The following is a 15,954-nucleotide window of genomic DNA, read 5'->3' as shown; positions in this document are numbered from 1 at the left end:
AGTGAAATACTAAAAGACCTAACTTACATTTTAAAACAATTAAAAAACAACAACAACAGTCTATAGGTAAAAACCACAGCAATCATTTTATTTCATGGAATGTCAGGTTGTACATATTTACAAGCGAAGACATTTATGACTGCTCATTTAAATGGGTGAAAATGTATAAATGACATGAAAGCAGTTCATTCAGTTGATGTTTTATTCAATGATCGGTTCTGTCACAGCATCTGGACGACCTGTTTGGCTCTCAGTTGCCTCTTTTCAGCATCTGCCTCTTCTTCTTGTCCTTCCTCACACACAATCTCTTCAGCTTTCTTCAGTGTGGATGCTCGTGCCAATCCACATATAGACTCGAGATACAATAACAACACTTCAAAATGATCGTCGGACACCTGAGATGGAGAGAAATGCATATGCAGAAAGAAAATGAACGCATGTGTTTAATTCTAGAGAGTGGATTCAAAATGAAAGATGACTGTTATGCTTCTTATACCTTCATGCTGTCATACATGTTCTTCAATAACCACGTTTGCCTGATTTTACTAAACTTCCACTCTTCTCGTTTCTCGGACCAGCTAACAAACAAAAGAAATCAGTTAAAGCAATGTTTAACAATCACTGGTAATATTTATATAACCATGTGTGTGTCCTACCATTTGAGGTATTCCAGCGCCCGCTTCATTCCATTATTTATCTCCGGTGGTTTTATGCTTTTTCCTTCTTCCCTCAGCTTCCTCCTCTCCTCCTTTTTCTGAAGCATCTTCTCCCTCTTCTTCTGCTTGGACTTCAGCAGTTGTTTCTCTCGTTCCTCTTCATCGAGGCCGTTTTCATCCTCCACTCCAAGCGGTTCTGAGGTGTTCGCATCTCCAGAACTCTGAAAATCAGTGTTGTTTAAAACTCACATTGCTTCAGGATTCATTGATAAATAGAAAGATCAACATTGATTTGAAATTGAAATCTTTTGTAACATTATAAATGTCTTTACTGTCACTTTTGACCAATATGATGTGTCACTGCTGAATATAATAAAGTATTAATATAATATAAATTATATATATATATATATATATATATATATATATATATATATATATATATATATATATATATATATATATATATATATATATATATATATATATATATATATATATATATATATATATATATATATATATATATTAGAGACCCCAACATTTTGAAATGGTATGAACATGGTAAAGAAAACAAAAATGCATTTGGTTAACTACATTAATTCCATAAATTAAATTAATTTTAATTGAGAAACAATTTCTAAATGATTATATTCAAACACAATTTACAAAACATTTATACATAAAGCTGATGCTTTTATCATAAGAGACAATAATAGTCAGTCCACAATGTGAAGTTTAAGATGCATGTTTAAGATAGAAGCCAGTATTATTTTAGCATTATTTATACACTTGTATAGTATTTTCTTTTTATATTTTGAATGAGCTTTTATATTAATATTTTTCAGGTCAAGTTAATTCCTTTGTAATTTTGTCTTTATTTTATTTTATTTAATATTTTTATTTCAGTATTAGTTTTAGTAATTTTAGCACTTCAACTTTTATTTCAGTTTGTCGCAAGATACTTTTTAATATACTTTTAATTATTTATTTATTTTGTTTACCTAATGTTGACCTATTATCAATGTCACTAACCGTTGTTACATTAATCTTGTCTAAAATAACTGAAGGAAAACAAAAACAACCAAAACAATTATAAATATATAAAATGATAATACATTTCTCTGGTTTTGAGTAGCAACACTTAAAGAATTTGCCCATCACACACACAAATAGACAAGTTCTCATCCACTATGCAGCTCTATATCTTCAGAGGAGCTAATGGAGCATTTAGCCACCATATTGTTTGGGGTAAACAAAGGCGGCCATTGTACGTGTATAACCTGGCCCTCCTGTATTTACGTATTTGTACATGAGACAGCGAGAATTCACCAGGAGAACCGTCTGCTCCTTCAGTACTGCCGAATGAAGGAGAAGAACGGAGAAACGAACAAAAACAACAACAAGTCTTTGATTTCTACATTCATTTCTCCATGACATTAAAGGATATACACATGCATACAAGGACAAACCAGGAGGACAACTTAATAAACAAGGATAAAAGTCGATAATACAATACATACGGTAAGATTATTATTTTGACCATTTCATTTGAACCAATCAGCTGATTACTAGTGAAAATAAACCGTACATCTGCAAAATGCACATTATTGAAGTTATGCAGGCAAATCCATTGTCTATTGTAAATAGTGTAGAGACGTATAAAGCGCAGCTCACATAGAAGTTCCTGTCAAACCAAGCAGCTTTCTATTGGTCAGTGGGAAAAATTCATGTGACCGGCTTGAAAATGTGCAAAATCTGCATGGGAACTTTTTCATCCTCATGTGAAACTCCGAATCAAGCGGATTCCTAATTGAATAACCGGATTTTGCAAGCATAATAAATGTGACTGCAACTAAACAAATTTCACTGATTAACTAATAATAGTAATTCAACTTTTGATTTTACATTTAAAGGAGCACTATGTAAAAAAAATTCAGTAAAATATCCAAAAAAACACTCGGCCAGTGTTATATATTTTGTCCAGTTGATTACTTACAAGATCCCAAATGTTTCCAAATTGCTATTTTAACCAAGGAACCGGGACGTGTGAGGGAGTCGCCTGTCGATGGCGTCATATCTGCGTTCCACCTCGGGTTTTCCGGTTTTATTTTGCAGAAACGCTTTACTCTCACTGCAGTGTGAACAAGTGTCATAGCAGCCGCTGAGCGAACACACAGAGTAACGTCATAACATCATCAACACACTCAGATGTGTCTAATATGATAATCAGAGCTGCGTTACCTCATACTCATGACCGGAAAAGCGGAAATGGCGCAGGCGACTGTGTCATAATAAAAGTCCTGCCAGAGGCCGAGTCATAATAAAAGTCCTGCTGCTCACGAGGCTTGTGTTGTGTTCATCTTATTAACAGTCGCTCCAGCGGTTCCTCAGCTCCACAACACTCGTCCTGCTCTGCTTCATTCTACAGTAACGTTAATAATCACATCCATGAACATGATTTCTGCCCGAGTCCTATCCCGATTCTTTCCCACCGTCTGTGAGGTGAAGACCACATGTCCCAAGATTCTGCACTCAAACGTGGCGTCATTAAACTACACCTTTGTTTTGAACAGGCGACCTCTAGCGGACGGAAAAGTTACATAGTGCACCTTTAACATTACAAATAATTAAATGCTGCAGAAGTATTTCTCACAGTCAACTCACCGAGCAACGGTAAATGTGACTGCAACTTAATGCAGAGTTCACACTGCACAGATTTTTCAAAATCGCTGACAAATAAATATTTCATGGGCGTCAGCAACGCATCGCGACTCTCTCAGATCGTGTCTTTGATAGCACACACACTGTGTGATTGTCACTCGTGTGAACGAGCACCGATTTGCCTCAGATTTCAGGCATTTGTCGCAATTTCCCAAAAACTGTCTAAAATCATGCAGTGTGAACTCAGCATTAAAGGGTTAGTTCACCCAAAAATGACATTTCTGTCATTAATTACTCACCCTCATGTCGTTCCAAACTCGTAAGACCTTCATTCATCTTTGGAACACAAATTAAAATATCTGATGAAATCGGAGAGCTTTCTGAACGCCATTGCGACTTTCAAGGCCCAGAAAGGTAGTAAAGACATTGTTAAAATAGTCCATGTGACTCCAGTGGTTCAACCATAATGTTATGCAGCGTCGAGAAAACATTATGTGCGCAAAAATCAAACAAAAATGATTTTATTCAACAATTTCTTCTTGTCTGTGCCAGTCTCCTACACTGTTGACGTAGTAAATATTGCTTCAGAGTTCTACGTAAGAACGACGGCTCATCATTGGCCGACGTGGTTCACGTGAGCACAACGACGCATGCGTGTGATGTTGACGCAGGAGCTGGCCAATGGTGAGCCACCGTTCTGCCGCCAACTCGGAAGCGTTGCACTGATTTTACTACATCAACAGCGTAGGAGACTGGCACAGACGTGAAGAAATTATTGCATAATGTTGTTATTTTTATTTGTTTTTGAGCACAAAGTTTTCTCGTCACTTCATAACATTAAGGTTGAACCACTGGAGTCACATGGACGATTTTAACAATGTCTTTACTTCCTTTTTGAGCCTTGAAAGTGTTAATTAAATAGCTGTCTATGGAGGGATCAGAGCTCTCGGATTTCATCAGAAATATCTTCATTTGTGTTCAGAAGATGAGCAAAGGTCTTAAAGGTTTTGAAATGACATGAGGGTGAGTAATTAATGACAGAATATTATTTTTTGGGTGAACTAATCCTTTAAACACAGATTTTGAAACATGCATCAAGATTGATAGTTCAACATCAATGCGCATTTGTCTTTTGTGCATTTTAGAGAAGAAAACTCCTGTATACTTCCACACTATGTGACCATGGAAGTGATAGAGGGGAAGATGATGGAAGATCCGATGACCTTTGACCCCACCGTCCGACTGAATCACTCCAGTCTGCACTGGCCTGTTATTGACGTCAACGAAACAAACTCCACCTCCCCGGACACCTACATCATAAATCTTCTCCTCTCCTGCGTCTACACCGTCCTGCTCTTCCCGCTCGGCCTCGTGGGTAACATCCTGATACTGCTGGTGAACTTTGACCCTCGTCAGCGGATGAGCACCCCTGACCTGTACTTCACTAATTTGGCTCTGGCCGACCTGGTGCTGGTGCTGGACTCGCTAATCGAGGTGTTCAATCTGAGCGCGCACTACTACGACGACGCAGTGCTGTGCTCCTGCATGGCGATCTTCCTGCAGGTCAACATGTACAGCAGTGTGTTTTCGCTCACCTGGATGAGTCTGGACCGCTGCCTTGCGCTGACCGGCCTCAGCACGCGTGCGCTACCCGAAAACGTTTCCGTCTCGCACTGCTCGCGTGTCGCCCGCAGAGCTTGTGCGACCATTTGGGCGGCGGCCACCCTGTGCACTCTGATTCCATTCGCTACTGCGCACATGTATCACGGCTGGGGGCGTGGCTTCTGTTTTGCAGGTGTAGCCGAGGTGCAATGGCTGGAGGTGACACTGGGATTCGCCTTGCCTTTTTGCGTGATGGGCGTCTGTTACACCCTGATTGCACGCGTGCTGTTGCGCTCCGAAAGGTCGCAGCGAACCAAAGCCCTGCGCATGATCGTCGCAGCCGTGAGCGTGTTTTTTGTGTGCTGGCTTCCGGAGAACGTCTTCATCAGCGTGCATCTCCTGAGCGGCGACACAGAGGCCTCACGGCGGCGAGGAAACCACACGTTGTGGCAGCGCTACCCGCTGACGGGACACGTGGTGACCTTGGCGGCCTGCGCCAACAGCTGCCTGAACCCGCTCGTCTACAGCCTGCTGGGAAACACCTTCAGACGGAAACTGCAAGTGTTTGTCGCGCACCACGTGCCCTGCCTACATACATGCGTGCAGAACGCAAGCGCGACGCCACCTTGCCCGTGCGTCACTTGCACAAACGTGCACCATTCGTGCTCGCATGAGAATAAGGAAGAGGAAGAGCGTGACCTCAGGAGCGGCGAGGAGGGTCGGGAGTGTGTGTGTGACAGAGTGGGATAAACAGTCATGTTGTAATGACACAGGACTTTATCCATTGTTTAAAGTCTTTGTAAAATATTTTTTGTCAGTAAAATAATACTTTTATTAAGCAAGGATGCTTAAAGGGTTATTTCACCCAAAAATGAAAATTCTGTCATTAATTACTTCCCCTCATGTCGTTCGACACCCGTCAGACCTCCGTTCATCTTCAGAACACAAATGAAGATATTTTAGTTTAAAATCTGATGGCTCTGAAAGGCCTCCATTGGCTCAATGGCACTTTACACTCTCAAGACCCTTAAAAGGTACTAAAGACGTCGTTACAAAGTCCATCTCACTACAGTGGTTCTAAAATAACTTTATGAATCGGCGACAATAGTTTTTGTGCGCAAAAAAACCCTAAATAACGACTTACATAGTGATGACTATTTCAAAACAAAGCATCATGAAGCTTCGAAGCGTTATGAATCAGTGAGTCGAATGATGATTCGGATCGCGTGTCAAACCGCCAAACTGCTGAAATTTGGCGATTCAAACCGCTGATTCGACTCGCTGATTCATAACGCTTCGAAGCTTCATGATGCATTGTTTTGAAATCGTCATCACTATGTAAGTCGTTATTTAGGGTTTTTTTGCGCACAAAAACTATTCTCGCCGATTCATAAAGTTATTTTAGAACCACTGTAGTGAGATGGACTTCGTAACGACGTCTTTAGTACCTTTTAAGGGTCTTGAGAGTGTAGAGTACCATTGAGCCAATGGAGGCCTTTCAGAGCCATCAGATTTACACTAAAATATCTTCATTTCTGTTCTGAAGATGAACGGAGGTCTGACGGGTGTCGAACGACATGAGGGTAAGTAATTAATGACAGAATTGACAGAACGATGAATGTTTATGTTATAATATAGAGATGAATACGTTTTAAAGCACAAGGATTCAGCATCAACTCTCTTGACAGACTCGCCCATCTTTCCAAAACTTTGACAAACATTAAATAAAAATGCAAAGTATTTCTCATCACCTTTTGTTTCTTCTTTTTCTTCTTCTTCTTCGTTTGATCTTCCTGCGTTTGTGTGTCCTCCAGCTGTTCAGTATTCTGCGGTTCCTCTGTAGTGTTTTCTACAGGAACACAAACCTGAAAACACACAAGAGAAATCAGTTTTTTAATATACAGTATATACCACGTCCAGGGTTTGAAATTAGCACCCGCCAAACACGGGTAAAAATCAACTGTGGTGGGTAACGCTGTCCTATCACTAGCCAATTTGGCGGGTCACTTACTATAATTACTCACTTTTAACATAGGAGCTCGCTCATACGCGCTGCCTCTGAATGTCTGTGACACACAGACAGCGCACCAGAATCTAGTTCTCTTTCGCGCTTGAACAAACAATAACACAAAAATTATAGCCAAAAGTCTGTTTTTTCGAGTAATAAGTAATAAGAGCAATATTAAATTAGTTAACGTTAAATTAAACCTAAAGAGTTGAGCGCGTGACAGCGCGGCACATCTTATGCTGCGTTCACACCGAACGCGAATAGAGCGTCTGGCGCAAGTGATTTCCATGTTAAGTCAATTGAAAGGCACGTTGACGCGCGTCTGGAGGTCCTGCGGCGCGATAGACGCGTTTCGCACGGCGCGATGGACATGATTCCGCCTCGTTCGCGCGAATTGAGCATCTTGCGCGTTATGCGCGAGTGGTGCTTTTTGTGCATTCACACGTTTGAAGCGAATTCGCGTCTGACGCCCGAGTTGAAAAATCTGAACTTTGCCGTCAATTCGCGCCGCGTTAACCAATCAGGAGCCTGCTCGCTGCTGTCACGTGGTAAAGTGACGTGATGAGAAACCCTGCATAGATTAAAAATACTACTATTGTGTCACAAAATTTAGTTTTAAGACTTTTTCAGGTGGGAATGTAGTTGAAACCTGGCTATAGTTGGTTTTATATAACAATAATGATAGTGACATAACAGTATAATGTAAGTGACATACTGATTTTTCCACTGGGAAAACAAGCTTTCATAAATGACGTCACAGAATGTGTTCACATTATATGCATATTATTTAAATACTTTAAACTAATTATTACATTGCCTTTATCATATATGCTAAAGAGACACACAGTGGTAAAGAAAAGATGGGAAGGAAGCAGATTACTTTAACTCACCTCAGCTGTACTTTTCTTTCTCTTCTTCTGTTTCTTCTCTGCTCTCTCTTCAGCAGCGTGTGTGTTTGTTTCTTCTTCCTGTGGCGCCACCGGATCTGATTCAGGAACAGCTTCAGAGTCCTGCAAATTCATAACGTCTATTAAAATATATATATACACACAGCATTCAAATAAAATCATATATAATATATTAGCTCAATTCTCCCAGAGAACTAAATGGATTAGAGTGCACCAGAAACTCTGAATGTTTATGTTATAATAAAGAGATTAATGCTTTTTAAAGCACAAGGATTCAACCTCAACTCTCTTGACAGACTCGCCCATCTTTCCAAAACTTTGACAAACATTAGATTAAATAGCAAAGTATTTCTCATCACCTTGTGTTTCTTCTTCTTCTTCTTCTTTGTTTGATCTTCCTGCTTGTGTGTGTCCTCCAGCTGTTCAGTGGTGTTTTCTACAGGAACACATACCTGAAAACATACAAGAGCAAATGCTTTAGAGTCAACGATTCGATCATCATTGCAGTAATTATGATGTTTCTAGCATGTTATACATTTAGCCACAGTTCTTCTAACCCTTAATGATGGAGTGTGTTTTTCTGGCTATCACCAGACCAAGCTCTATCTTTTAAGATTGAACATTGGTCTGGGGAGTGTGCTCTGTATTTTCTACTGCACAAGAGGCGTGTTCAACGGGCATAGTTCAAATGACTGTACGCAATTAGATAGTCCTTCAACCAATCAGATCCATCGCTTCTCTGTTGTCATCGTGTTAAACCCGCAAATAGCGCGGCAGGTGGATAAGCCGGGTTGTGATTGGTCCCCGCAGATTTGTAACGGAAGCAGGATAGAAAAATGTACAAGTTTCCAGCCTGAGCTGCAGAGCGAATCGCCGGGCAGATCGGGCTGGGTTTACCCAGTCTAGGAGTGTGTAGCTTTTCATTTCTTAAACAACCATGTATGAAGACACATCACGGCCATATTCCAGGATGACAATGTGAAAATTCATCAGCTCAGACTGTGAGAGAATGGTTGTCCAGACCTTAAATACATTGAAAGTCTTTGGGATGTGCTGGAGGAGACTTTACAGAGTGCTGGACTCTTGCATTGTCAATACATGATCTTGACCAAAAATTAATGCACCTCTTGATGAAAATAAATGCTGTGATAAAAACAAACTAAAATATTAATACATTTTATATATATGATCTAATATTGTGTTGGTCCCCCTTTTGCTGCCAAAAAAGCCCTGACCCGTCGAGGCATGGACTACTCTAGAACCCTGAAGGTGTGCTGTGGTGTGATCTGGCACCAAGATGTTAGCAGCAGATCCTGTAAGTTGCGAGGTGGGGCCTCCATGGATCGGACTTGTTTGTTCAGTGTTATTCAATTCACCTGTCATAATGTTATGCCTGATCAGTGTATACATGTCATTGAATCATTCAGGAGATTTGTTTAAAAAAAAAAATGCTGATTCATTCAGTAATGAAACAAATGAGTCACTGAACCAGTCACAAATGAGTCACTGAGCCAGTCACAAATGAGTCACTGAATCAGTCACAAATGAATCACTGAACCAGTCACAAATGAGTCAATGATCCAGTCACAAATGAGTCAATGAACCAGTCACAAATGAGTCACTGAACCAGTCACAAATGAGTCACTGAACCAGTCACAAATGAGTCACTGAACCAGTCACAAATGAGTCACTGAACCAGTAACAAATGAGTCACTGAACCAGTAACAAATGAGTCAATGAACCAGTCACAAATGAGTCACTGAACCAGTAACAAATGAGTCAATGAACCAGTCACAAATGAGTCACTGAACCAGTCACAAATGAGTCACTGAACCAGTCACAAATGAGTCACTGAACCAGTAACAAATGAGTCACTGAACCAGTAACAAATGAGTCACTGAACCAGTCACAAATGAGTCACTGAACCAGTCACAAATGAGTCACTGAACCAGTCACAAATGAGTCACTGAACCAGTAACAAATGAGTCAATGAACCATTCACAAATGAGTCACTGAACCAGTCACAAATGAGTCACTGAACCAGTCACAAATGAGTCACTGAACCAGTAACAAATGAGTCACTGAACCAGTAACAAATGAGTCAATGAACCAGTCACAAATGAGTCAATGAACCATTCACAAATGAGTCATTGAATCATTCACAAATGTGTCATTGAATCATTCACTCAAACCAATTCTTTTTAAAATTCTGCTGTCTTTTCAGTATCGTGGGAACATCATGATCTCTATTTTAAACAAACTAAATTGTGATTCTCAACTTATCCAGAATCGTGAAGCTCTATATATCTATATTTATGCATTTGGCAGACGCTTTTATCCAAAGCGACTTACATTGCATTCAAGGAACACATTTGACAATTTTCTCAATTCTTGCTTTTCCTGGGAATCGAACCCATGACCTTGGCGTTGCTAGCGCCATGCTCTACTGTTTGAGCTATAGGAATATATAGCATATATATATATATATTTATTAACCCCCCGGTGCCGTGTGGAGCAGTTATATGATGGACAGATGCATTTTTTTATGGACTTCAAAAACAGAGCAACTATTACTGCCATTATAATGCTTGGACTAACTTGGACATTTTTAATATAACTCTAATTTTATTCGTCTGAAAGAAGAAAGTCATATACAGCTAGGATGACTTGAGGGCGAGTAAATCATGGGCTAATTTTCATTTTTGGGTGAACTAACCCTTTAAGTCACCGGCCATTGGCAGGTGTGGCAAAAAGTTTGCAGTTATATACAGAAATGTAATAGTTATCAAACACCTTTCTTAACTGCATAAATAATAAATTAAATATAGATTAATCATCATTTTTTGATTAATCATCTACACTTTGTGTTTTTTTGTGTTTTTCTTTGTGTTCCCGTTGTTCTTTGATGAACATTAATGCCAGACATCATTATTGACTGCTGTGACTTTAAGATTGTCCGCTGCTGAACATGACGCGCTGTCACACACATCTAATTTTCTCACGTTCATTTCTCAAGTTCATTTAAGACGTTATTTAACTAATTTAAGACTCCTATTATGAGACTACAGCGTGTTCTCTTTTGTCTTGTCGCGCTTAACGGTTTAAAAACATTTACATGAATAAGAGCGTGATCATATAATGTAACGCTAGGCAAAAATTTATATAAAAACGTGGTAAAATTGTGTTAAATATTTTTAATGCGTTAAACTGAAAAAATGAATGGCCTGCGTTAACGCGTTAATTTGCCCAGCACTAATATATATACACACACACACACAAAGTATATGGTGATTTGACTTCAAATACATGCATTTTTCTCATCTTGTAAAAATGTTTCCATTTTGCCTTTCAGATAAACAGTGTATTCATATGCAGTAATATAATGCATACTTTAAAAAAGGAAAACACTTTCACTCACTTCAGACTTCTTTTTCTTCTTGCGTATATTCTCTTCTTGATCTCCGTTTAAGTGTGTACTTGTTTCAAGCCCCTTTAATTTCCAAAAAACAAATATAGTCATGAGCGCACAATATTAAATGCAGAGTAAGCTTCTTACAATAATTTAAACAATCATGTATACGAGCAAAATAGTCGTCCGCTACCTCAGCTTTCCTTTTCTTCTTCTTCTTATGTTTGCGTAACTCAGTGTTTTCCTCATGGGTGTTTGTGTCAGTATTATTCAGCTCCGAGATGTTTTCTGTATGTTGTTCACACACCTGAAGATTATGAACACCAAACAAAACTTCACTTATATGCATTATGAAAGACAATTCATCTTCTGGTCTCTGATCATAGCTCATTTAATATGTGGATCTTTCCATTATTACCTGACATTTGTTATTAGATCCACAGCCAAGTAGATCCAAGTATTATCATAAGCACACACCTCATCATCAGCCTCTCTCTTCTTCTTTTTCTTCTTCTTCTTGCCATTCATCTCCTCTTTTCTCTCATCTTGTACACATGTGATTTCATCCACAATGAGTTTGAGTTTCTTTTTCTTGAGAGAATCAGATGGAGGTACAAAAGCTTGACTCTTCGTCATGGCACCAGATCTGAGTGGAAAAGGTACAAATTATTGTTCAACAGTGTATAAACTGATCAATAATGACAGACATTTATAATGTTACAAATACATATATATATATATATATATATATATATATATATATATATATATATATATATATATATATATATATATATATATATATATATATATATATATATATATTAGGACTGTCAAAAGATTAATCGCGATTAATCTCATCCAAAATAAAAGTTTGTGTTTACATAATATATGTGTGTGTACTGTGTATAATTATTATTTATATATAAATACAAACACATTCATGTATATATTTAAGAAATATTTGCATGTATATACTGTATATACATTTATATTATATATAAATATAAATATTTTATATATATAAATATAAATATTTTATATATAAATATAATACATTTTTCTTAAATATATACATGCTTGTGTGTGTTTTTATATATAAATAATAATTATACACAGTACACACACATATATTATGTAAACACAAACTTTTATTTTGGATGAGATTAATCGCAATTAATCTTTTGACAGCCCTAATATATATATATATATATATATAAAATATATAATATAACTAAATGCTGTTCTTTTTAACTTTTCCCGACTTTTTTATATCACGGCGTCACAAAATTATTAAGCAGCACATCTGTTTTTAACATTGATAATAATCAGAATTATCATGTTTCTTGAGCAGCAAATGATCATATCGGAATGATTTCTGAAGGATCACGTGACACTGAAGACTGGCGTAATGAAGCTGAACATTCAGCTTTGATCACAGGAATACATTTCATTTTACAATATATTCAAGTTATTTTAAATTGTAATCATATTTCACATTATTATTGTTTTTACTTTTGAACGATGGTGTATATTAACCATATTAATCCAAACATATATCAAACTATAAGAAATGAGAATCATAAACTGCTTCTTAGAGACACAAATAAGATATTGTTTGGACTCAAAGTACAATAAAATGAATATTATGCAGATTATATCACTGTCACATTGTAAGCATTTACGACTAAACAATAAACAATAAAAACCTTGAAAGTGTGAGTTAGTAAATTACGATTTACTCGTATTTGCGCTTTAAACCAGCCAACACACATAAACTAATTCCCTCAACTAGTTGAGTAAGTTTATAATAGCGTTACATGTACTTACAAGCCAAACAAAAATATTCCACAGCTTCTTCAGATGCACGTGTGGACAGGAAGCGCCATGAAAACGGAATCAAGGCCACGTTTGATGACGTTGCTATGGTGATGCGAAATCTGCATCTCTGATTGGTTGATACTCAGAGCTCCGGGTAATGTAGTCTTTAAACTCTCTGTCACTTAAACTTAGAATACACTTTAAGCTATTGTGTTTTTATGATGTTTGTATTACGGTGTGCAACCCTATAATATATTTGAAGTGATCAGACGAACTATTCTCGTTAAAACGTCTAAAGATCAAAGCGGAACTACATTTTAGGTAATTGTAGTTTCCTGCCGGGCGGGATTTACAGAGGCGCTCGTTACATGACCTGAGAGAGTTACGTCTGATATGAAGAAGCCCTGAAGATGTCAAAAGTCTGCTTTCGTTTATCGGGATTTTCCTTAGGTCGCAATGTTTTTACAAGCCGAAGGCATGCGAATTTAAGGCAAGTGAATATTTTGTCCTTGTATAGATTGTGAAATAACCGTCATTCACCGTTATAGGGTTTATGCTCTGCATTGGACATTAATGAAGACAAAATTATTTGTTGATAATTGAAATGTATTTCTTGAACAGATTTATTTCCTCTTAAATGGATAGTTCACCCAAAAATGAAAAAATCAGTCGTCATTCAATGGCTACCATCAAATGTCTGGTTTCCAGAACATTCTTCAAAATATCTTATTTTGTGATTAAAAGACGAGAGAAACACATATGTGTGAATTAATGATGACAATGTTGGTTTTTGGGGTGAACTGTCCCTTTAAATTGTCGGCTGACCTTGGCTAGAGTGATATCCCAAACAGTGGTAAACCATTGTTTTTGACAAAAACAAGCACTGGATTTATTTATAATGTTTCTGTTATTCAAGCAGATCTTTAAAAGTAATGCGTTTTATTAAATGTGAATTACTTTTCTATCTGTAGACCATGTGCATCAAGGATGCTGTCCATTACATCACAGCTTCATGCAAAGTCCAGAAAACCCCCAGATGAGGAGGATGTAGTACCCGCACCAATCAAGTTCTCAACAAGCAAAGCCAGTCACCGAAGCTGGAACGTGGACCGTTCGCTGGGCAGCAGTTTCCAGCGTCCCTGGTGGAAAGTTCTACCCATCAGCCTCTTTGGAGTGGGCTTCCTCCTCTGGTGCGTGCTCAGGAAGGAGACCGAGATGGACGAGTCTCTGGAGAAAAACCTGTATGAACATTTGCCAGGACTGCTGTCCGATGAAGAACAGGAGGAAGTCGCTGTCAAAAACAAACCGTTATAGTGGCTCAAGAGACATTTTCCAGTTGTGATATTTATGCCTTCAGAAGTCAAATGCTTTCGTCATATGGGAGTCGGAAATCAGATTAGTTGAAATGTCAAACTGACCACCCAGAGACTCTGCTTTTGAAAGTGACTGCAGTGAATGTGATCTGTAGTCGGGTATATATTGAAAACTCAGACATTTAAGAATTGCAAGTATAATGTAGAAACTTCTGAATTGTAATTGTGTAACTGATTTACAAATGTCATCAGGGAACCCATGATCAAACACATTGAGAACAGGCCTTCATTAAGTTATACTTGATCTGTATAATAAACTGTATAAACTAATTTTACCAGTTGTTTTTAACTTCATAGGACTTTACCCGTTTCACAAACCAGGATTAAACCAATCCCAGACTAAAATGCATGTTTGAGCGGTTTCAACTGGAAACTTGCACTGACATCTTATGTCACTGTCATCATTCAGTCTCAAGATGCAGTGATTTTTCTAAGGCACGTTTATAAAATCTACTAAGTGTCCTTATTGAACTAAGGCCTAATATCCTGGCTTAAATTAAGCCTTGTATGTGAAACCAGGCCATTCAATTGTAAACTAAAACATGACTTAAAACCCATTTAGATCGATCAAAAAATGGCACTGTTTGCATTGACAACATATCCATGAGGGCCATGCTATTTGCTCGGTCAACAAGGTAACATTTCTGTACGGAGTTTCGAGTCCTTAAGTAAACAAGTATTTTTTAAAGTCCTTTGAGGACATTAGCATCTATGTAACCCCTCCTATTCAAACCACCAGCTCCAAGCGGGACTTGAACCCAGGTCTGCCAGCATGAGAGTCGGACGCTCTAACGAGGCTAAAGGCTTCAACCTCCAGTGTCAGTCGCTAGAGCATCTCTCGAGATCAGAGGAGTGAGGTTTACTCACACAACAACTACTAGCTGGCCTCCGTTACACTTACATCTTTAGTCCTGGAGGGCCACTGTCCTGAAGAGTTCAGCTCCAACTCTAATCAAGCACACCTGAACAAACTAATAAAGGTCTTCAGGACTACTAGAACGGTGCAGGCAAGTTATTATTAGGGTTAGAGCTAAACTCTGCAGGACAGGACCAAAGTTCCCCATCCATGATCTAGATGGCTTGTAACTTTGATATGTGAAACAGAATTTAAGGCAAAAATGAGCAACAAAAGATTGAGGTAGTGGAAAGTTTATTTACAACCAAATGGCCACAATAGAAGAGAAACCCAATGTAATAACGATAGAAATAAAATGGACAGTCTAATTCATCATGAAGCATGCAGACTAGGCAGAGGTATATGAAAGTCTAAAATACAAACTTTAAAACCCTGAGGAGCTCCCGGAATGTTCTGACGCTGCCCCCCCTACTATCAACTTGAACCACAAGATACCCCATCCCCTACCGCAACTACCAAAAAATACAAAAAAATAAACTTAAACTACACAGGCATTTATAGTCAAGAGTGTAAGAACCCCAACGCCCCTCCCACCCGGCCCACCCGCACAACAAACCCCTCCCTCATATAATCCTCCACACACAAAAAAAGGTGAGT

At 38.3% G+C, this 15,954-nt stretch overlaps 4 protein-coding genes across 4 annotated transcripts in view; 2 read left to right on the top strand and 2 right to left on the bottom strand.

Annotated features, from left to right (window-relative positions):
* Nucleotides 1-62: 62 nt before the first annotated feature.
* chlsn (cholesin) lies at nucleotides 63-13,148 on the bottom strand. Its single transcript, XM_079806824.1, has 10 exons — nucleotides 13,078-13,148; nucleotides 11,725-11,893; nucleotides 11,441-11,554; nucleotides 11,257-11,328; nucleotides 8,198-8,290; nucleotides 7,821-7,940; nucleotides 6,674-6,787; nucleotides 657-877; nucleotides 497-578; nucleotides 63-395 (listed from the first exon to the last, which is right to left on the bottom strand). Exons 2-10 carry the CDS (start codon nucleotides 11,881-11,883, stop codon nucleotides 222-224), a joined length of 1,149 nt encoding a protein of 382 aa, XP_079662950.1. The 5' UTR covers nucleotides 11,884-11,893; nucleotides 13,078-13,148; the 3' UTR covers nucleotides 63-221.
* LOC307119554 (G-protein coupled estrogen receptor 1-like) lies at nucleotides 4,503-5,672 on the top strand (the record flags this gene model as incomplete). Its single annotated transcript, XM_079805896.1, has 1 exon — nucleotides 4,503-5,672. One exon carries the CDS (start codon nucleotides 4,503-4,505, stop codon nucleotides 5,670-5,672), a length of 1,170 nt encoding a protein of 389 aa, XP_079662022.1.
* Nucleotides 13,149-13,434: 286 nt separating the features above from the next.
* On the top strand, nucleotides 13,435-14,693 carry uqcc4 (ubiquinol-cytochrome c reductase complex assembly factor 4). Its single transcript, XM_079806322.1, has 2 exons — nucleotides 13,435-13,558; nucleotides 14,040-14,693. Exons 1-2 carry the CDS (start codon nucleotides 13,479-13,481, stop codon nucleotides 14,380-14,382), a joined length of 423 nt encoding a protein of 140 aa, XP_079662448.1. The 5' UTR covers nucleotides 13,435-13,478; the 3' UTR covers nucleotides 14,383-14,693.
* Nucleotides 14,694-15,574: 881 nt separating this feature from the next.
* Nucleotides 15,575-15,954, bottom strand: part of h3f3d (H3 histone, family 3D) — a 4,355-nt gene continuing 3,975 nt past the window's right edge. The window contains exon 4 of the mRNA XM_079806321.1: nucleotides 15,575-15,954. This exon is cut by the window's right edge and continues 141 nt beyond it. The gene's annotated coding sequence lies outside the window, so the exon portion shown is untranslated.

The sequence above is a fragment of the Gobio gobio genome (genome assembly GCF_949357685.1).
Source record: "Gobio gobio genome assembly, chromosome: 23".
NCBI classification, from domain to species: Eukaryota; Metazoa; Chordata; class Actinopteri; order Cypriniformes; family Gobionidae; genus Gobio; species Gobio gobio.
The sequence above is the reverse complement of the archived record's forward strand: the minus strand, read 5'-3'. Positions and strand labels throughout refer to the sequence as shown.